This window comes from Mandrillus leucophaeus, unplaced genomic scaffold (genome assembly GCF_000951045.1).
Source record: "Mandrillus leucophaeus isolate KB7577 unplaced genomic scaffold, Mleu.le_1.0 Scaffold582, whole genome shotgun sequence".
NCBI classification, from domain to species: Eukaryota; Metazoa; Chordata; class Mammalia; order Primates; family Cercopithecidae; genus Mandrillus; species Mandrillus leucophaeus.
In genome coordinates, this window is record NW_012106275.1 from 1,572,439 (window position 1) to 1,593,947 (window position 21,509).

A 21,509-nucleotide genomic window follows, 5' to 3' on the forward strand; every position below is an offset into this window, starting at 1 on the left:
GGTCGCCCGAGAAGAACTGGAGTTCGAGGAGGAAAGACAGGAAGCCGCCGCCAGAGCCCACTTGAGCTGGAGCGGCCACGGGGCGTCTCCGAGGTTCCAATCCGGAGTCGCAGCCGGCCGGGCTGGGGACCCTCGGACCGGGACTCCCCGCTCTGCAGCCCGGTCGGGGGTCTCTTCCCGAAGTCCCTGTGCCTGGGGCCCGCCTCTGCCCGTTCTTGGGTGTCTGTGCTCCAGGAGCCCGGGCTTCCGGGACTAAGGCGGGCGGCCCGCGGCCTCCGCTCCCCCGGGCACTGCCAGCACCCGAGTGCAGTTTTGTTTCAATGGGACCTGGGGTCTCGGAAAGAAAACGTAGTATGTTTTTCTTTTAAAATGATTTTTTAAGTCTAATTACAGTTGTAATATCCCCCAGACGTCCACTTTCTAACTGTCCCTGAGCAGAGTGCATCGCGCCCGCCCGCAGGGGCCACAGCGCCTTTGCCTGCGGGTTCGGACGCCGCCCGTTCGAGAGTCAAGTTGTGGGCAAGGGAAATCTTTTCGCCTGCTCTCCAATGCATTTCTCCGAGATCCTACCCAGAGCTCCTGGGGCCACCCCCAAGTGCATCCCCCGGGACCCTCGAGATGCGGGAGGGAATATGAGGGTGTAGCGGCTCCAAAAGTAGACTTTGACTCCAGGGGAAATAATAGACTCGGGTGATTTACCCCTCGGAGAGGTCCAGGGAGGCTCCTCTGGGTCTCGGGCCACTTGCCTAAAACCATGAACCCTGCGAGGGGGCTGCGAGTCGGACTGGGCTGCAGTCTCCCAGGAGGGAGTTAAGTTCCCTTATCGAGTAAGGAAAGTTGGTCCCAGCCTTGCATGCACCGAGTTTAGCCTTCAGAGGCAGCGTTGTGGGAGCTGCTCAGCTAGAAGTTTCAACCGATAAATCCCGAGTTTGAAGCCCGACAAAAAGCTGATAGCCATCAAACCTTTTGCTCCTTGACTTGATGGGATCGCGGGGCATTTGGGTTTCCCGGGAGCGGCGCAGGCTGTAACTGCGCAGCGCGGTGCGCTCTTGAAAACAAGAAACAGACCAACCTCGGCCCCTCACTGAGGATCTAAGATGCATGGAAAGAGGCACTGGCTCGGGGGACAGGGAACCCCTTAGTCTGCCGGGCATTTTACGGAGCCTGCACTCTCAAGGACAGCCATAGCGTGTACGAAGTGAGGAAATTCCTTTCCACCAAGAGCGCTCATTTTAGCGACAATATAGAATTCCCCTTCCTTTGCCTGTCTAAGGGAGAAAGGAAAGGAAACATTCCCAGGTCCATTGCCAGTGTTTCCCTGCAGTAATGCTAGAATTTACCTTGTCATAATGCAAAATTTTTTAAAAATATAACGAAGCGATACGTTGGGCGGATGCTACGTGACAGATTTTCCCACATTTTGTTGCGGGGAGAGGGAGGGAGGAGAATTAAAAAAGGTTCAGAACAGGAATGAAATGTAAGTTTCCGCAGTGGATTTTAAAAGTAGTACTTGGTTAGTTGGAAGAGAAATAATTTAATTGGAAAACAGTAACAGTTCATTGACGTTTTTCTTCTACAACTTTAGGTAAATAACTATAGGTGGTCTCAGAAGATAACTAAATATTTTACATTTTTGCTCTTACAAAAGCCTCCCCAAAATATGCATAAAGATGGGATTAGAATCTCAACAATTCTCTTAAAATTACCCTTTGCGAGCAATATATTTCTAAAATTACATTTGTAAAAATGTCATACGTCTAAAAGAATTATTTCTATTTTAAATGACCATTTACATTTTGAAAAACAGAATGCATCTTGCTATGGTTTGGAACCAAATAGCTGCAGTTTGTATTGATGTCACAGGGATGGAAAACAGTTTTGATAAGGAGTAACATGTGTGTACAAATCACCTGCCATACACACTATCAGTTTTGAACATTGGAATTTAAACATTTTTTTCTTCTGAAGTGGCTTTGAGATTACTTCACTTTTCAAATCTAATTACTATGGGAGGGGGGAGAGCCCTTCGTTCTTCCATTACATCCTTCCTCCATCTGAATGTTTCTGTGGGATGCTATGGTTAATGTGTGATTATTTCACTTTCACTTCGTAAATCCATTGTGTACCTCACAAGTAGCAAGCTGAGGACATTTTAAAATTAATCTTTTTAAAATTTAGGAATGCTTAGTAAACATTTTAGTCTCATAAAAATTTTGCATTACCACTGCTATAACACAGGTAATAAACTGGGCTGTAAGAGAAGCCACGCTGTATTTTGTTTTTAGAGAGTTGTATGGAGACATTTAATAGCAGCAGAATGCACCTATGGCAGACGCTGTAGAACTGAGGGTATCATTTAAGCTTTCATTGAAATATTTTATATGGTATAACATTTACAATATGGAGAACTGCTTTTAAGTATATTGGAATCAGCAAAAACAGCCTTAATTATTTGGTTAAATTATATCACAAGTTATACATAGAGATACATAGATATAAAATCATATACACATATATGAAGGTGCTTATTTTATTTAAAAATATAACTTGGAATGTAACATACCGTGGACGTCTCTAGGAGGATTCATTCCAAGTATGCATTCTGAAATAACAAAGTAGGAAAATAAAAATAATGCAAATTTTAAAATTAACTCTCCCCTGACTTTTTTTCTTTGTTTTTGGCTAGCTCATTTCTTCTCACACTTTTTAGCACTGGAGATTTTTATAGCTTTGACACAAAAATGACTTAAAATAGTAAATTACCAAATAAGAAATAAACTGTTCCTTATGCACGTGGTTTTAGGTACCTTCAACCAATGTTCTCCTTCGCTAGCTAATACTGAATATCTGTTGTAGAATCACCTCTTTTAAGCTCTGTGTGTGATTAAAATGTGATTTGTTTAATGAAGATTTAAAATATATTTGGAAGGTGTAGGAACATTAGAATTCAAGATAAAATTAAAACCAAACCCTAACTTAATGCAAAAACATTTATGATCATTTACTTCCAATGATAGGACATTTTAGAAACATTTTCCCTTGCTTACTCTCCTTCTCTCTGCTAGGCAGGCAAATTATTTACATCAAAACCTCTCACAAGTTCTAATAGGTTATATCAATTAATATTAGAAATAATTGTTATATGATAATTCCCAAATATGGATCACTTTATACATTTACAACTATAGGGAAACCCATTAGGCTAAGTCACATGAAGCTCTTTTTCCTTCTTTTGAATATCTACATATAATGTTGTGAATCTGAAATTACTCTATCAGCCTTGTGTATTGGTAACAGCACTGAGTCACGAAGAGGAAATACTGTTCTTCCAAGACAGGATTTGAGCATTTCAAATGCTGCAGACCTAAAGCTTTCAACTCCATGCCACAATATTTAGTATGCTGTGTGTGTGTGTGTTTTTTTTTTTAACTTTTAAAATAAGAAAGGAGAGAATTTCTTCAGATTTCTAGATGCTGTTTAAATAGGTAGGAAAACAAGATTTGCAGCTTCTTTGGTCTTATATTTTTGCCAAAGTTAAAGGAACAACTAAAATAAGAGGTTCTGAAGGACTGGTCTATGATGAAATATGAAAGGAATTAAATATGTATAGTCTCGAAGGAGCATCCAAAAAAAAAAACAAAAACCGAGATTGTGGTTTACAAGTAGATAAAATGACTCCATGAAGACTTTTGTTTTTAAAGAGCAAGGCAGAGAAATAATCATTTGCACGGATTGTGAATAAGGTAAGAAATAGCAAATGTATCCTGAAGTTATGTCAGCTCAGTTTTAATAGGTGTTGGGGGCAGTGGGGTGGGGGTGTGGAATCCACAACGGTAAGACTGACCAGACAGCACACCCAGCGGAACCACGCCACCCTGGAAATTCTCTCTTGAGACCCAGAGAAGCTTTTCCGTGTCTGAGTCTAAGAAACTGGAGTAGGAGAGCAAGAAAACACAAGTTCATCTACACACCTAATAATTCAGCAATTCTGAGGAAAAAGCCAGGATTTTTTAAACCCCAAAACAAGGGCAAAAATGAGGGGATTGTGAAAACTATGGTAACTCTTAAAAACTTTGTTGTGTATCAGCAGCCTTGAGAACACAGCAAATGTGGTTAAACTGGGGAGGGGGAAGGGGTGGGGGGGGGTGAGAAACTGCTGCCCAGGTGAAGTAGCACCTGTGGAGGTTTGAAGTGATTTACCCATGAAGCTGTTAAAGATGCCAGAACCCAAACTGCAAGAGAGGAAAGGTTGTGTGTGTTTATGACAGCGAACAATGAATCTGGTAGCTCATCCTCCAGCGTGCTTGCTCGCGTGCTCTCTCTCTTTCTCTCTTCCCTACGTCCCCTATTGAGTGTAATTATATGCCAGGCAATGGGTGAAGTGCTTTTATATACTTTGCCTGATTTAATCCTTGCAAGAACATCATTGCTATCCCCATTTTACAGATAAGAAGCCTCACCCTTGGAGAGTTCAGGGAACTTGCCCAAATTCACATTACTCTTGACCTACACACACACACACACACACACACACACACACACACACACACACACACACACATTCATATCTACATATAGGACCACATGCATAGTAAGCTATGTTCCTTTTTGATCATGATTATTTATTTTTGTGGGTATCCTTGGTAGAGTTCTAAAAAATTAACTCTGATCTCGTCTTTCACTTTTATCCTCCGCTGTCTCAGGGTCTGGATCAGAAAGTATCTTGGAAATTCTTCACCATGCAAAACTCCTATCTTTAGGAGTCAGATTTGAAAGTCATTTCTGTCATCCACAGAGTTTGAGGAGAAAGCCAAGGTCCACTTGGCTGAGAGGCTTTTACATTGATGATAATATAAAATGGTGTTTTAGCCTTTCCCCACCTCCATTAGTTCAAAAGGGCATCTTTAGGACTTTTCTAGATACGAGGTATTTGATTCACTTGCCTTCAGCATTCCTTGAACGCTACCTCTGTCTCAGGCAAGGTGCTAGGCTCACGGGTGACAAAGGCCAAACAGATGAGAGAAAAGAAGTGTCATGGCTGCTGGTGGACACATGTCCAGGGTCCCAGGAACTGGTGGGAGGGAATGTAAGAGGAAGAGGGGCCAGCAGCCCCTGGTGGGCTCAGGTAAGGCTTCCTTCCTAGCAGAGGTGATTTTGGACTTGACTTTTGGAGGTTGGGTAGATTTGTAGGTGGTTCAAAGAGCTACAGGAGGGGTTTAGGGAGGTGACAGTGGGGTGGGGAGATGGTGCTCTGGGCTGAATAAGCATCATGAGCAAGGGCGTGAGTTTATGAAACACATCAGTGTGTCAGTTCCAGTGTGGTTGGGCATAGGTTTGAGACCAGGTTGGTGCGGTGGGGAGGGAGCGTGGCAGTTCACAAATACATGGACATAGATAGGTCATTGGAAGCATATGCAACCTGAGGAAATGTGAACTTCAACATGAGGGAAATTGATCTATCAAAGCCAAACTGGGAAATAACAACATTAATATATATTTTAGAAAAATAAGTCTGTCAACAACAGCTCGATGAGTTGGAGGGGGTAGAGATGAGGAGTGGGGAGCTACTGCAGTTGTCAGACAAGGGGTCATGAGGATCTGGATTCAGGTAGAAGCAATGGAGATGAAAGAGGGGGTTGAGGTGAGGGAGGGGGAGGAATCTCCCCAACATCTGTCCATTAATAGCAGTAGAGAAGATCAGAAACAGTGGGTTTGGAGAGAGACATCGTGATGTCCCTCTGAGCTTTGGATGCCCAGAACAGAATAGGAGGTGCTGGTGGGGAAAACAGAAATTCTGGGGAGAGGTTTCATTTAGAAAAAATGAGCTGAACATCCTCAGAATATCTATGGTAGTTTCAGATTGTATCTATGGTACAGTCAAACTATCTATGATAGTTTCAGAGACTGTTTCCAGTGAGAAGAGACCATTCACGGGTTCTGGGATTATCAACATTCCAGGGGTGAGCGGAAGAGGGAGCAATCAAGGAGATGGAGCTAGGAAAAGAAAGAGGAGAGAATAAGGAAAAAGAATAAAGGAAAATGCAGCTGGGCGCAGTGGCTCATGCCTGTAATCCCAGCACTTTGGGAGGCCAAGGCGAGTGGATCACCTAAGGTCAGGAGGTTGAGACCAGCCTCACCAACATGGTGAAACCCCATCTCTACTAAAAATACAAAAATTAGCCAGACATGGTGGTGGACACCTGTAATCCCAACTATTCGAGAGGCTGAGGCAGGAGAATCACTAGAACCCGGGAGGTGGAGGTTGCGGTGAGCCAAGATTGCACTGTTGCACTCCAGCCTAGGAGACAGGGTGAGACTCCATCTCTAAATAATAAATAAATAAATAAATAAATAAATTAATTTTAAAAATTAAGAAAAAAAAAGAAAAGTAAGAAAAGAATAAAGGAAAATGCTAGGTTTGGAGGAAAGCCATGTCCCAAAGCCCACAAAGGGGCCATGAAAACAAGGACTGAAAATATTCCACTGGATTTGTCTACAGAGAGTGCCATGTAACATCTGCCAGAAGAGATTCAGTTGAGTGGCAGCAGCAGAAATGGAGCAGAGAGTAGAAAGCAAATGGGATGTAGGAAAGGAGAGAATGAAACATGTTGGAGGAGGGAGGGAAACTGGTGGGGTAGCAGGAGGAGGGAAAGACCAGTGTTGAGAGGTGTATGTGTATGTGTGCATGTGTGTAAGATGGAAGCAAACTGAGAAAATTAGTGTTTGCCATGTGTATTTTACTGAAGATAAAATTCATCAGCTTCCACTTCAACCCAGGTCTTCCTCTTGTTTTCCCCACTGCACCATCATTCTCCCAGTTCCAGACTTGGATCCATGAATTGATCTTTGCCCTCATTCAGTCTGTTGCCAAGGGCTCTTTTTTGTTTCTTTGGTTGATAACAATTCAGCCCCCACCTTTCAATTCCTATTGACATCATTCTGGTTCAAGTTCTCATTACCTCTCTGCTGATTTCTTACAAAGATCTCCGAGAAAGGGGGTTCCTGCTAATTGTACACAGTACTTCCAGATTAGTCTCCCACACCATAGTTCTGCCAACCATGTTCTCCTGGGCATCTGGAATTCAATGCAAGGTCTTTAGCACAGTCCTGCAGGATTCAGAGCCACCCTTCCTGTCCTCATCTTGAAGGGGGGCAGATTCTTCTGCTTCAGGTGAAATTGCCTCTCAAAGACCAATCACATGCTTCATCATCACCTCCACATCTCCTGTGTGACTTGAATTACAATGTGTTTTGGGTTATAGCTATTTAAATATATTGGGGGGTGGGGCGGGCGAGAGGAGGTAGTGGAACCACCCCTTCCCTGGCTTCAGGTTTCTATGTGGAACAACATTCCTTAGTGTAAAACTCTTGACCTCTTTTTACACCCTCATTCCTCCTCCACCATAAAAGATTGAATTATCTGGTTAGTAGCGTTGGAAGCAGAAACCAGTTGTAGAAGGCAGAAGCATAAAATGAACCCCTCAAACTTTCCACCCTAATCCCTGGGACTGGGAATATGATGAGGGATCATGCTCTGGTTATGTTACATGGAAAAAAAAGAGATTTTTTTTTGTATATGTAATTAAGGTTACTAATCAGTTGGCTTTGACTCACGCAACAGAGAGATTTTCCTGGTAGCCCTAATCTAATCACAGGAGACCATTACAAACACAGTGTTTTCTCAGGCTGGAACAGAAGTGAAGTCAGCGTTGTAGCTAGAAGACAGAGCAGGCACTTGCAAGAACTAGAGAGCAGTCTCTAGATGCTGAGGGTGACCCCTGGTTGACAGTCAGCAAGGAAATGAGGGTTACCATGCTACAGCCCCATGGAATTGCATTCTGCCAGCCACCTGCATGAGTTTGGAGGTGAATTTCTCCCTAAAGCCTTCAAGTAAGGCCTCAGGTTAGCCAACCTCTGGAGTTTTGGCCTTGTGAAGCTCTGAGCAGAGAATCTAGTACAGCGCCACCAGATTTCTGACCTGCAGAACTGTGGGCTAAATTTGTTTAAACTGCTAAGCTTGGCAATTTGCTCGTTTGATAGCAATAAAAAAAACCAAGTACCCTGGGTATACTCTTTCTCTTTCCTTATTCTTTTGGGGAGACACTGCTTAGGTATTGGTGAGTGAGTCTCCCTACTTCTGGAACTCAGTGGCAGGAAGTCACATACCTAAGCCATGCTCTCCAAAAGTTCTATCAGTGACAAAGCTGGTATTTTTTATCTCCATCTGCTTGACTCCTTTGTCATCTCACTGTTGATTGTGGATCACTGGAGAGCAGGGGTGTTTTTTATGGAGCCTCCTAATAGCCCACTAGATAATTGCCTTAGTCTCTCTAGATTCACTCTCATTCCCACACAAATGCACTAGTGGATTGTGAATACCTTGCCAGCGAGGCTGTGTTTTACCCACCTTTAAATTCCCTAGGCAGTACTGCAGAAAGTGAATGTGTACCTGAGCCGCTGCGAGTCTGGTTAACAGATTCTGCCTCAGCAGGTCTGGGAAGAAGCCTGAGATTCTCGGTTTCCCATAAGCTCCCAGTGATGCCACTGCCGCTGGTTCAAGGTTTGCACTCAGAGTTGGAGGATTCAGTATCTCAGATAGAACATTTTTTTTGTTTGTTTTGTTTGTTTTTTTTTTGAGACACAGTCTTGCTGTCACCCAGGCTGGAGTGCAGTGGCGTGATCTCCGCTCACTGCAACCTCCACCTCCTGGGTTCAAGTGATTCTCCTGCCTCAGCCTCCTGAGTAGCTGGAACTACTGGCACACGCCACCATGCCCAGGTAATTTTTGTATTTTTTGTAAAGATGGGATTTCACCATGTTGTCCAAGCTGGTCTCAAACTCCTGACCTGAAGTGATCTGCACACCTCGGCCTCATAAAGTGTTGAGATTACAGGTGTAAGCCACCATGCCCGGTGGAGATTGGACTTTCTAAGTTGTTGTTATGGCCTGAATGTTTGTATCCCTCCAAAATTCACGTTGAAGCCCTAATCCTCTATATGTTGCTATGAGTAGGGTCTGTGGGAGGTGATTAGATTAAGATGGGGTTGTAAGGCTGGGGTCCTCATGATGGGATTAATGCCCTTATAAGAAAAGACCAGATTGATCTCTCTCTCTCTCTCTCTCTCTTCCTACCTCCACTGAACCCAATCATGCTGGCACTCTGATCTCAGACTTCCCAACCTCCAGAGCTATGAGGCAATAAATGCCTGCTGTTTAAGCCACCCAGTTTGTGGTATTTTGTTATAGCAGCCTGAGATGACCAAGACAAGTATGGTAGTAGAAGTCACCAGTACATCTTCTATCAGGCCTCACAAGGAGCCGCTTTATATACATTAATTATCCCATTTAATTATCGAGCAGTGAGTGGTCCATCATTACTCCCTTCACTTTACAAATGAGGACACTTAAGATTTAGAAATCGGCCCATTCTAAGCTCATGCAGTTTGCCTGCAGAGAGCCCAGTTGTAGCCAGCAGCTTGCAAGATGGTCAAAACATATTACCAGTCAGATTTCCTTATTAGATCCTGACAAGTTGCCTTTAAACCATGAGGACAGGCTGAGTTCAGAGGCTCAAGCTTCTAACTCCAGTGCTTTGGAAGGCCAAGGCTGGATGATTGCTTGAGCGCAGGAGTTTGAGACCAGCCTGGGCAACACAGCAAGACCCCATCTCTACAAAAAACAAAAACTATGCGGACATTCTTTCTTATTCTAGAGCAGCACATCCAATGAGAGTCAGCCGGGCGAGGTGGCTCATGCCTATAATCCCAGCACTTTGGGAGGCTGAGGCGGGCAGATCACGAGGTCAGGAGATCAAGACCATCCAGCTAACACGATGTAACCCTGTCTCTACTAAAAATACAAAAAAATTAGCTGGGCGTGGTGGCGGGCGCCTGTAATCCCAGCCTCTCAGGAGGCTGAGGCAGGAGAATGGTGTGAACCCCGGAGGCGGAGGTTGCAGTGAGCTGAGACCGCGCTACTGCACTCCAGCCTGGGTGACACAGCGAGACTCGGTCTCAAAAAAAAAGAAAAAAGAAGAAATATAATGAGAGTCATATACATAATTTAAGATTTTCTAGTAGCCACATTTAAAAAGTAAAGAAATGGGCAAAATAAATTGTAATATGTTTTATTTAACCCAATCTATTGAAAAATTGTTATTTGAACACGTAATCAATATGAAAATTATTAATGAGCTATTTTACATTTTTCTTTTTTTTTCTGTACTATGTCTTCAAAAGTCTGTGTGTATTTTACATTTATAGCGCATCTCAATTTGGTTTAGCCACATTGCAAGTGGTCAATACTCACATGGGGCTAGTGGCTACCATACGGGACAGTACAGTTCTACCGGAACCACTCAAAATGCAATTAACCCTGGATAGCAATTTTGCTACTAGTCTGCTAGTGCTTGAGCGAGCCCTGTTTTTAAACTGCTGTTAGTGAGGACCATTAAATAGTGCATCTTTCTTGACTCATGTTTTCCCTCTGAGCTGTCCTGAAGCGAAGTTCAGAATTTTTATTACAGCATCACTTGATTGACTCAAAGGTGGAAGAACACACATACACAGCAGCAATAACTGAGTTACAAAGGCCTACTAACCACTGTCAACACCACTAATGCATTTTTACAGCCATGGATAGCCACAAGTTAATCTCATACATTGTTCATTTCCTCTTAACATTCACCAGCCATGCATGCCTCAGCCTATAAAACAGTGCTTTGGTTTCCTTGAGCTCTAAAACAATATTACAAAAGCATCTCCTGTCCCTTTCTTTTCCAGCAAAACTAGTTCCCCATGAAACACACCTGATGTATTTTTAAATATAAGCATTATGGATCAGAAATTGGAGGTTCTATTTTTAATAGGCCATGATTTTACATTTTTCTTTTTTAAACGATACTCACTCTCAAATAGGAATTCCTATAAACAGGTTTATTTTGAAGTATGGCATATAAATTTTTCAAAAAACCACTCAGTGTTTCAGTTTGCTAGCAATCTACCAGTTAACACACAGTAATAGATCACTTCAGTGAGGCAGCTACTGGTCTAAGCTATGGAATCCATCCTCATCAGAAGAAGTAACCAAGGAGTGGGAATGTGGGAGAGGTTCATAACAGAAACCACTGCCCCTACTTTCCTGCGTTGGTTCTCAAGAGCTGCTGGGAACCCTCGAAGGTCCAAGTGTCTCTTTTGGGCAAAGATACCAGTTTCTGGCTGGGCACGGTGGCTCACGCCTGTAATCCCAGCACTTTGGGAGGCAGAGGTGGGCAGATCATGAGGTCAGGAGTTTGAGACCAGCCTGGCCAACATGGTGAAACCCCATCTCTACTGAAAATACAAAAAGTAGCTGGGCGTGGTGGCACGTGCCTGTAGTCCTAGCTACTCAGAAGGCTAAGGCAGGAGAATCGTTTGAACTCGGAAGGCGGAGGTTGCAGTGAACTGAGATGGCGCCACTGCACTCCAACCTGGGGGATAGAGCCAGACCCATCTCAAAAATAAATAAATAAATAATAAAAAAATAAACAAAATTTACCAGTTTCTATCTGTTAGTCCTATGGGTTGAATACACAGGTTAAGGGGCCGATGTGTGAACCCTGGAAAGGGTGTGGGCCCTTCTCCACATTCTCTTTGGTTCCATCAGCTACAGACAGAGGTATGTTTTAAGAGATACACTGAGAAGTCATTCTCCACATGAAACCAGTCTTCTCTTTGAGTGATATCCTTCAGCTAAGCATTGTGGGAAAATATCCAAGTGGAGCATCTGAAAATTGTGCTTCAGGGAGGGGAGTTTAGGGACTTGTCCACAGCCTTCAGTTCCCTAATTGGTGAATGTCACACCAATAAGATTTTCTGGTGGATGATAGATGCAGAGTCTATAAAGTTGCTAATACTTCTAGAGTCTGCTTTCTTTCGTAATCTGCTTTATTTGAGGCATTTTAGTTAGTTAATATATTTAAAGCTATTTCCACCACAATGAATTAGAAACATGACATGATTTTTCTAAGTTGAGTAAAAAAGAAATGAATGAATGTACGAATTAAAGGCAGGGGTCCTGTTCCTCATGTCCCACATGCCATCCCACAGCAAATGCTCCTTCCCAAACGGAATCGTTTATTTGGATTCCTTGTGTTTATAATTTACTCTTTCACTAGGAGAATTATGAAATAGGAAAGTATTTTTTCCTTATGCAACTTTTGTCTTCAAAAATAACTGAGTCATTTTAATTGGTTCTTGAAGGGAGGAGGGTAGGGGATTAACAGCAGACCAGCTTGATAAGACAACCCTTAGTGAGCTGGTAGAGGAGTAGGTAGGTCTATGTTAGAACTTAAATATGGACAATGGTGGGTACAGGACAGGCAAAGGAAATTCCCCAAAGCTGGCTGAAACAGCAAATTTCTACATGGACAACTAATTCTTGGATACTTGGAGTAAAGACATTAATATATATTATTATAAAGACATAAATACATATATATGCTACATGAAGATATTATATGAGTGACTTTTTTACACACACACACACACACACACACACACATTATCTTCAAATTATAGGTAGGTAATCATTCACTCAGATTCCAAATTCCAAAGTTAAGTCTTAGAGTTATTGATGATTGGATTCATTCATGCAATTAACAGGAACCCCAATATATTTGAGTGCAGAAGTACTCACTATCTCATAAGGTAGAGGAACCTGTAGGAAGTTTGTCACTAGCCATGCGAGCAAGTTAGTTACTTACCTTGTCCCAGCCTCAGCCTCCTCATCCACAAAACAAGAGGCTTGGACAAGGTGGGCTTCCCAGCTCCAGGAACATTTATGCAAATACCAGTTGGAATTGTGGGAAATCGGCCTGGGTCTGGTGCTTACCCACGTCAGCATATGGCTAGAGTGAACTTGGGTTTCAAGTGGGAAGGGGCCAGAAAGGAAAAAGAGGACCCAGAATCAACTAGAGATAGGACATTTTAAGGACTTTCCCATTTCACATAGGGTTTCTCTAATTTCAGGGAAGTATTGCCTATTTTAAAAAGCAGATTCAAGGAGATATGATTTAAAACAAGTATACACATAAAAATAACTCTGAGATTCTGCATCTTCTAGAAAATCACAGAGACACATCGCTATCATATTCTATAATTTACATGGTGATTGAGAATAGACACAGTTACTCAGTGTTATCCAAAATAATTTATTATTACAATCATTAAAAATATTAAAATTCAGCTCTTTCATTAATTCCGTCTACTCCATCCCCACCAAATTAGTGAATTTCACTATGTATGATACTACAAAATAATAGTTTAAAAATAATATGGATGTAAAACATAGTTGAATTCCCAAGCAATAAACAGATAAGGTTCATTATTATTATTATTATTACAACTGTTACTATCTCAAGTTTGTGACTTTTTCACTAAAATAAAAATTTTCCTATTTATGATCCTATATAGACTATAGAGAAATTTCCCATAAACATAGCAGAATTCCTTAGAAAGGGAATATAGAAGCTTTAGCTAAATTTTGGATGCCGAATCACCCATTTGTTTTGGGACATAGAAAGTCTACTGAAGAATCCAGAGTAAGACCTTGGTCTTCCTCTTGATCTTAGTCTACTTACAAGGTCTTGATCTGTGAAGGAATTGCTGAGATATCTACATTTGTCAATTAAATAATAAATTGCCAAATATCAGCCTTAGAGTATTCTATAGGACTCGGATAAGATGGCAAATACTTTCATATTAATCCTGCTATCTTCGAATTTGGAAAACAGACTTTTACATGAAGTAGTTGGCTAAGACTATCACTATCCTGCTTTCTTGTGGGGTCATGAAATTGCCATAGTCTACAAAAACTTTAAAATTTCATGTAGTCTGAAATATAAAATAGCTGGAAAAAGCAACAATAGAAGTAATAATCCTATTCTCTAATTACATAATTACATTTTCTAACTTTCATGAAATTGCTAAGATCTGTATTGTAATGGTTACATATTTTCAGGTTACATTATTAATATTATACAACTGATATTCAATAAATGATACCATTTTTATGGATAATACACTGAAATGGAATAGTAAACATTTTTGTGGAGACTTCTCATAAAACATCACTTACCTCAAACAATAGTTAAGTGAGATTTAAACTATTTTTATATGATTGTTTTGGACATGCTTAGAAAAATACTACCATTTAAGTCTATTTTCTAAAATGTAAGGCAAATTTTGCTAGAATTTTTGAATTAAAAAATGGTGCTATTTCTGTGGAGTTCTCTTTTTGAAAGGTATAGAGAAAGAGTGGAAAGATTTTTTAATAAAATTAAACTAAAACATCTGAAAATAGATATGACTTGATAGCTACTTTTTAATTTATATTTATATGTGCAATGAAAGCTATATTCAGAGATCACCCAAAAATTTTTAGAAACATACAAACAACACTGAAAAATGTTATCACATATTTTTACAGAGTAGGTTGTTTTGAAAACAGCAAAGAAACAGATGATCACCAAAATATTATCACAAATGAGCCAAGAAATAAATTATAGGTCATTTCTAGTTGACCACTGACAAATTAGTGCACTAATCTTAAGTGACTATATAGCACACTCCCATTTTTTTCTTTTCTAGTTATCTTAACAATTCAAATGTGCCGGGCGCGGTGGCTCAAGCCTGTAATCCCAGCACTCTGGGAGGCCAAGGAGGGCAGATCACGAGGTGAGGAGATCGAGACCATCCTGTGAATGGTGAAACCCCGTCTCTACTAAAAATACATAAATTAGCCGGGCGTGGTGGCGGGAGCCTGTAGCCCCAGCTACTGGGGAGGCTGAGGTGGGAGAATGGCGTAAACCTGGGAGGCGGAGGTTGTGGTGAGCCGAGATCGCCCCACTGCACTCCAGCCTGGGCAACAGAGCGAGACTCCATCTCAAAAAAAAAAAAAAAAAAACAAAAAAAAGATTCAAATGCATGTGAAGATACCCATTTTGAGGAGAATTTAAAATGTATTATTGGTCGATACAGCACTCTTAGGTAAGGGGGGCCTGCAGCAAATATTTATATAAATGTGGGCTTTAAGATTTTTTCAAAAGTATTCTGTTTTAGGAAGTTCTGTAATTGACAGCTTCTCGATTTAGGAAGCATCTCAGGTTTTAGAGAAAAATATTCTAGATGAAGTCTTTTTCCTTAATGCAGAAGCAGTAAAGTTTCTAAAATAGAAATCATTTTGTTTAGCCTTCTCTTTAACCAAAGACACCAAATAATGAAGTGGACTTCTGAGGAGGAAAGAAGAAAAGTTTACCAAATATGCTAGTGGGGGCTCCACTTTTAGTCTGCAAACCTCTACACCCGGGAGCTGAGCTGTCAAATGGGAGTCGGGTCCTGATTGAGCTGAATGATGGACACACAGTGCCCAGACACGGTGCACAGTGAACTCACTCTAGGAGACCTGCATGCCCCCTTCTCCCGATTCACCCACTGCTCTGGAGGTCATTATTTAACACCGGCAAATTGAACGATGACATGAAATGAAGTGCAAGATGCTGATATTTCTTCCCCCTCACTAATCACGCTCACAAGAGAATTCATTTCTTTTCTTTTTGCCTCAGGCATATCTAGGCTAGCAATTTTCATTTTGCTACCGAAATGATTTCCCCACTCCCCACCTTTCCCAATTAGAGTGGAAATGGATTAAGACTTCAGGTTAACCCCTCTGTTACTGGGAATGAGAAGGAAATAAAGTTATATGTAAGTTTCATTTTCACCGTTGTGTATGATATTGTTTTCTGATCATGGTAAACATAGATTTAATTAATCACTCTCTCCCCAAAAGACATTCCTTTAGTGAAGACATGATACTGCATTAAGGTAAAGCAGCAAGAGAAAAACTTCTTTAGCCAGTATGTCATTCTGTTAACTTGTCATCTTTAAAGTGTTCTAGAATTCTTATGCATCAAATTAGGAAATTTGGATAAAAAATAGTAAGTTAAACAGAAGCATAAAAACACATTGGTTCTTCAATTACAGAGAATGCATACAACAAAAGTTAATACTTCCTTGGCTTTTACTAAACTTGAAATATTTGTTTCTAAAAAATTTAAGTGTGAATAAATATCTAGAAAATGCTGGATCATCTGAAACTTATCAAGTAGCTTTTCCCCCTACAGAACCTAAAAATAAAAACTTCTCTAGAAAAAAGCATCCTCTCTTTACTGATCTTTAAAATGTTTAAATGTTGAAGCCCTGAGTTGTATACCTCACATAACTCCTCTGTAGCAACCTATAAAACAAGAATCCTGTCTCCTGGCGGGCTGTTTATTTTGCTGTGAACAAAAGAGAAGGAGATTCGGTATTTCTGAAAATAACCTGAATTCCCCTTTGAGACAAAGTTTTGGATTTTCTAAAGTAAATATGGTATTTTCTGTTTTTTAAACTAATATGTAAGTGTATATACTATTGGCTTTGTTGGTCAAGAAAATAGTTTATCATATCAGGAAGAGACTGGATAGCAGAACAGCAGCCTACGAATGCATTAGATTTTGGTTATGCTTGGTTTTGACAGGTTTAGGTTTTGTTTGTTTGTTTGTTTGTTTGTTTTTGTTTGTTTTGTTTTTGTTTTTTTTGAGATGGAGTCTGGCTCTGTCGCCCAGGCTGGAGTGCAGTGGCGTGATCTCGGCTCATTGCAAGCTCCGCCTCCTGGGTTCACGCCATTCTCCTGCCTCAGCCTCCCGAGTAGCTGGGACTACAGGCACCTGCCACCACGCCCAGCTAATTTTTTGTATTTTCAGTAGAGACGGGGTTTCACTGTGTTAGCCAGGATGGTCTCGATCTCCTGACCTCGTGATCCGCCCACCTCAGCCTCCCAAAGTGCTGGGATTACAGGCATGAGCCACTGCTCCCAGCCTGTTTGGGGGTTTAAGAAAACATGAAACTGGGTTGGTTTGTCACTAGACATCCATGAAGTGTTGCTAGTCCATGAGGACAGAGAAAGCTGTGGAATTGATTCCTCAAAATCAAAAGCCTTATTTATGCTGATAGGGCTATAACAACTGAGCAAATTTTAGTGGACAAATAGTAGAGGTCCTTAACGTTTACTGAGCTATTCTGAGCTTCAGACATTGTGGCAAGGGCTTTCCGTGCATTATCTCATTTAATCCTTTTGCTAATACTATTAAGTGAGGAACCATTATCCCCGAAGGCTTAAAGAGGTTAGACAACTTGCCCAAGGCCACATAGAGATGGAGCCGTGAAAGTGAGAATTTGACCCAGTCAGTGCACAGAGTAGACAATCTTTGAATTACATGCATTTAAATTAAAAAAAGGCTGTTCTTCATAGTTCTCACTGAAAAAGTTTCACAGACAATGACTTTCCTAAAGGACTCCTTTTGCTTCTAAAGGGCAGCCACTCTCCAGTTAAAGGGGATTTGCAAACAGACCCACTCGGGAGTGTAGTACAAGGAAAGGAACTGCTTTAGAAACACAGAACGCAGATAGATGGATAAATATCTCAGTGCCTTTCCAGAATAGTACTTAAGGAGCAGAGCCCATCTCAGTTTGGGTTTGAGCCCATGGCCTTATGGTTTAAATATAAAATGCATTAAAGCTCTTTATTTAGAGAGTCACATGCCCTCTTGTGGGAGCAGCCCTGATTCTCCCTCTGACTTTAGTGAATGTACAATGCAAATAGGTGTTTTGATATTGTCATTAGTGTTCATTATTTATGAGGACTTGATCGCGTATTCAAAGCCAGCCAGGAGCGTCATGTGCCCCCTTCAGTGAAAACCTTGACCCTAAGGACAGCACTTTCCTGGTCTATAGCCTTTAGGAGCTCTTGACAGCAAGAAAACCTAAACAGGAGAATCCCACTTAGCATTTGCCCACAGGTAAGGAGCACAGAGAAGTAGACCCAGACTTCGAATTTAGCAAAAAGAAGTGTGCTGCCATGTGAAAAGTTTCTAAACGGTGACTTCTAAACCATAGGTTGTGACCCATAGATTGGTCGTTAATAATAATAATAACAAAATAAAGGCAAGAAGAAGAAATAGAACAGGATAACTGGAAAATAGAGTGCTTCATCCGTAGTAAGAGTGAATACTGCTTCCTGAAGCTCTCTTTTTCATTGACATATCTCCCCCGAGCCCTGGCATACAATTTACTTCTTACTGTTTCTTGCTATTCAAAAAGTTTGCAAGCCTCTAGTCTAAAATGTCTTATTTTCTTAGTACTCAATTTGTTACTTGACTTGGTGTTTGGCTCCCTGTGACTCTCTGAAGTTCTCCTGACCTTTCTGTGCCTGCTGCTTCCTCCTTTGCCAAGTCTAAAATCATGCCATTTAAAAGTTATCAAGAGAACCAAATTAAATCATAACTGCTGAAGTGCCTTGTCAAGCTAAACACAGTCATCAAAGGTGAAGGATTATTATGAAATAAAACAGAGTGAAGCTGGTTTGAAGGCCATCCTTCTGTGAAACAGCACTGGGTTATTTTGTTTAGAGATGAAAAGATTCTTAGCAAACATTTTGTAAAATCCATTTAGTTTACAGAGGGAAAAGGAGGCTCTGAAAAGTGAGTGACTTTTCTAAGCTCCTGAAACAGTGGCTGATCTGGGACCCCCTGACCTGTGAATTAGTGGTCCACCCCCATGCCCTGCCACTCCTCCAACAGCCGTTTTGCTACTTCTTTAAAAAAGGGAGGGTCTTGTGAAATTTTATTTACAGAAAATTTACAACTCATGCAAAGCAAAATGGATTTCTTCCCTTTCAAAGTGGTTTCCTGATTGCAATCACATAAATTAAACTCCAGGCCTAAGAAAGTCATTCGGATAGAGTAATGATACATCTTCAAGAAGAGATACAGATACATAAATTAAACTCCAGGCCTAAGAAAGTCATTCGGATAGAATAATGATACATCTTCAAGAAGAGATACAGAAAATTCTTTGAAATTCTCAAGAAATAATGCGATAAGATGCAAAAGGTTAAATATTATTAATCTTCCTGAAGTGTCAATCAGGAAGGTATTTTTAAATTGTATTGGAAAGAAAGAAGAGACAATGTTTCTTCCTATTAATGATCTGAACTGAAAGTAAGGGAAGAACTGAAAAATGTGCAAAATGTCCTGGGGAAAAAAAGTAGTGTAAAACATAGTCTTGGATGATACAGCAAGGTCGTTGCTCAATTTTATGTTGTAACACTATTTTAACTGTCACCAAGGGCTGGGATAGCAAATATTGCATCAACTCTGCAAGGTGTTTCCTGGGTTTTGTGGACAGGGGGTCGGGGGAGGTGCAATCTCCATTCTTGTGAAGGCCAGATAAAGACTTCTGCTCCAAGCCACTATCTTTTTGTGCTGAAGCTGTAGATAACACAGTTTCACACCCTGCTGCCCAAGTCCTGCTTTCCCAATTTGTAGGTCTTTATTGCTAAAGTCTTTTGTGTTTGTTTTATCAGACACATTTTATCATCCTTCTCCAAACACCCTTCTTCAAAGTCAGCCTTTGAACTTCTTTTGCATATACATAGAATGGGACCAATGATTCAGGATATGTAACAGGCTTATCTCATAATTCTAAAGAAAGAGGAACAGAGCCATTGACCTTTCTTCTATAATATATTTTCTTGGGGCTGGTGTGTGTGTGTGTGTGTGTGGGGGGGGGGTAAGATGTACAATCTCTTTACCTTTAGAAAATAATGCAATAGATTATCCTATACCAATATTTTATGCCTTTTAATTTTGCACAGATTAAGCCTGAATCTTAAGGTGCAACTTGTCTTGGATTGTACTAAAGGCCGCATTGCAGGCAGGGCTAATTTCGGGGTCTGATCCGTGTGGCTCCCCGTGCTCCTGACAGTACACCAGGACAACTTTGTGGTCCGTTCCGTGTGCAGTCCCCATGCTCCTGACAGCACACCCGACCCTAAGACTCCTGCTTTGCTTGCCTTTAATATGGAACTGAGTATCAAACCTTGCTTGAGGAATTAATGCTTGCTCATACCACTTATATCTTTTAAACGTGGAAAACAGAGAGAATCCACTTGGAGCACATCAGATAGGTTTATTACTTTGTCCCTCCCTTGTCATTTTTTGCATGTCTCACATCAGACCCTATTCTGCAACTGTGAAAATACAGGATGGGATAGATGAAGAAGGTGGTACTCCTTCCTTCTCTGGGCACAGAGGCAGTTTCTCAATGCAGCTCACATGTGGCTACAAACACAGAGTATCACTTTCTTATAGAGACCAGGTCACTGTTCCTTAAAGAAAAAAAAAAAAAAAAAAAAAAAAAGATGGTGTTCTGTTTGATAACCTGCACTTCTCCAGAGTGACCTGAGTCCAGCTGAGTCTGGAAGACTTGTCTTAGGCAGGTCCCCTGAGTCTCTGGCTCCAGCGGGCCATCCTCCATGGAAGATGAGCTTGTTTCATTGTTGCAAAGTATAGCCAAGCTGATACATTTTAGCAAGATTAAAACTTAATCTTTAGGGTTCTGGGTCCTCTCACCAAATTTTCTCTGCTCACACCATGATCTCTGTTGTCTCCTCCTCCTCCAGTTCCTCTTTCTTTCCTTTCTTCTTCTTTTCCTCCTCCCTCCTTGCTTCCTCCCGCCTCTTCCTCCTTCTCCTTCTTCAACTATTACCTACCAAGCTGTGCCTGGGCCGCCCCCAGTGTTTTGCAGCTTGAGGAACTTCCACAGGCCAGCTTGGCCACTGAAACAAGCCAGTGATGAACGTAGTTTTAAACAAATCAAGATTTGCATAAATTGGCTCTGAAGTCAGCTTCTACAAACCAGCGGGAACACTCGCCATATTCCTAGTTCAGTGCTGTCTTCCCAGTGGGTTCTTAGACTTCGCAGCTCACCCTTAGCCTTCTGTTGCAGGGAAATCACATCCATGTGGCTCCCAGTCTCTGGCAAGCCAGGGAAGGGCTCGCACTTCTTTTGCTTTCTCCACCTTCTCCCCACTGGCTGGAGCACTCAGGACTCTCCCAGGTCCTATTTTTCTCCTTTTGGTAATTTCCTGATAGAATCCTCAGTAATGAAGATAATTTTCAGAACCTTTTTTTTTTTTTTTTTCTGGTACAGAATTCATTTTGACTTCTGGGAACTAAGAACAAATGAACTGTCTTTCTGAAGTCAAGAACTGTATAATGAAAGCTAAATGCAGAGGCAAAAGCCACTGTCTGTTGCCCTTTGTCCTCTCTGTCACCAGCCCTGGACGTGAGGGTGAGAGAGGAAGCCTCACTCTTTCCCAGTAAAACCCTGCAGTTGTTCTGTGCCAGATGAAGCCCTCTTCAGATGCTGGACAGGGTCCAGGTGCTGCCCTGTGAGTGGATGCCAGCCTCGGTCCTCACCCAGGCCAGGACCATGTCCAAGGTGGGCTCACTCCTCAATCACATGCTGCCAGTCAGGACTCCGAATGCAAATGCTGGTGTTTTGGGTTTTCTGTTGTTACGTTATTGTTGTTCTTTTTTTGAAATAAGGTCTCGCTCTGTTGCCCCGGCTGGAGTGCAGTGGCTCACCGAA

At 41.5% G+C, this 21,509-nt stretch overlaps 1 protein-coding gene across 3 annotated transcripts in view; it reads right to left on the minus strand.

Annotated features, from left to right (window-relative positions):
- Nucleotides 1-21,509, minus strand: part of RUNX1 (runt-related transcription factor 1) — a 280,164-nt gene that overhangs the window by 107,788 nt on the left and 150,867 nt on the right. For all 3 annotated transcript variants that reach the window (XM_011999141.1, XM_011999143.1, XM_011999142.1), the window contains one exon: nt 2,564-2,602. In XM_011999141.1, coding sequence (XP_011854531.1) covers nt 2,564-2,602 — 39 coding nt within the window. The remainder of the gene's footprint in view (nt 1-2,563; nt 2,603-21,509) is intronic.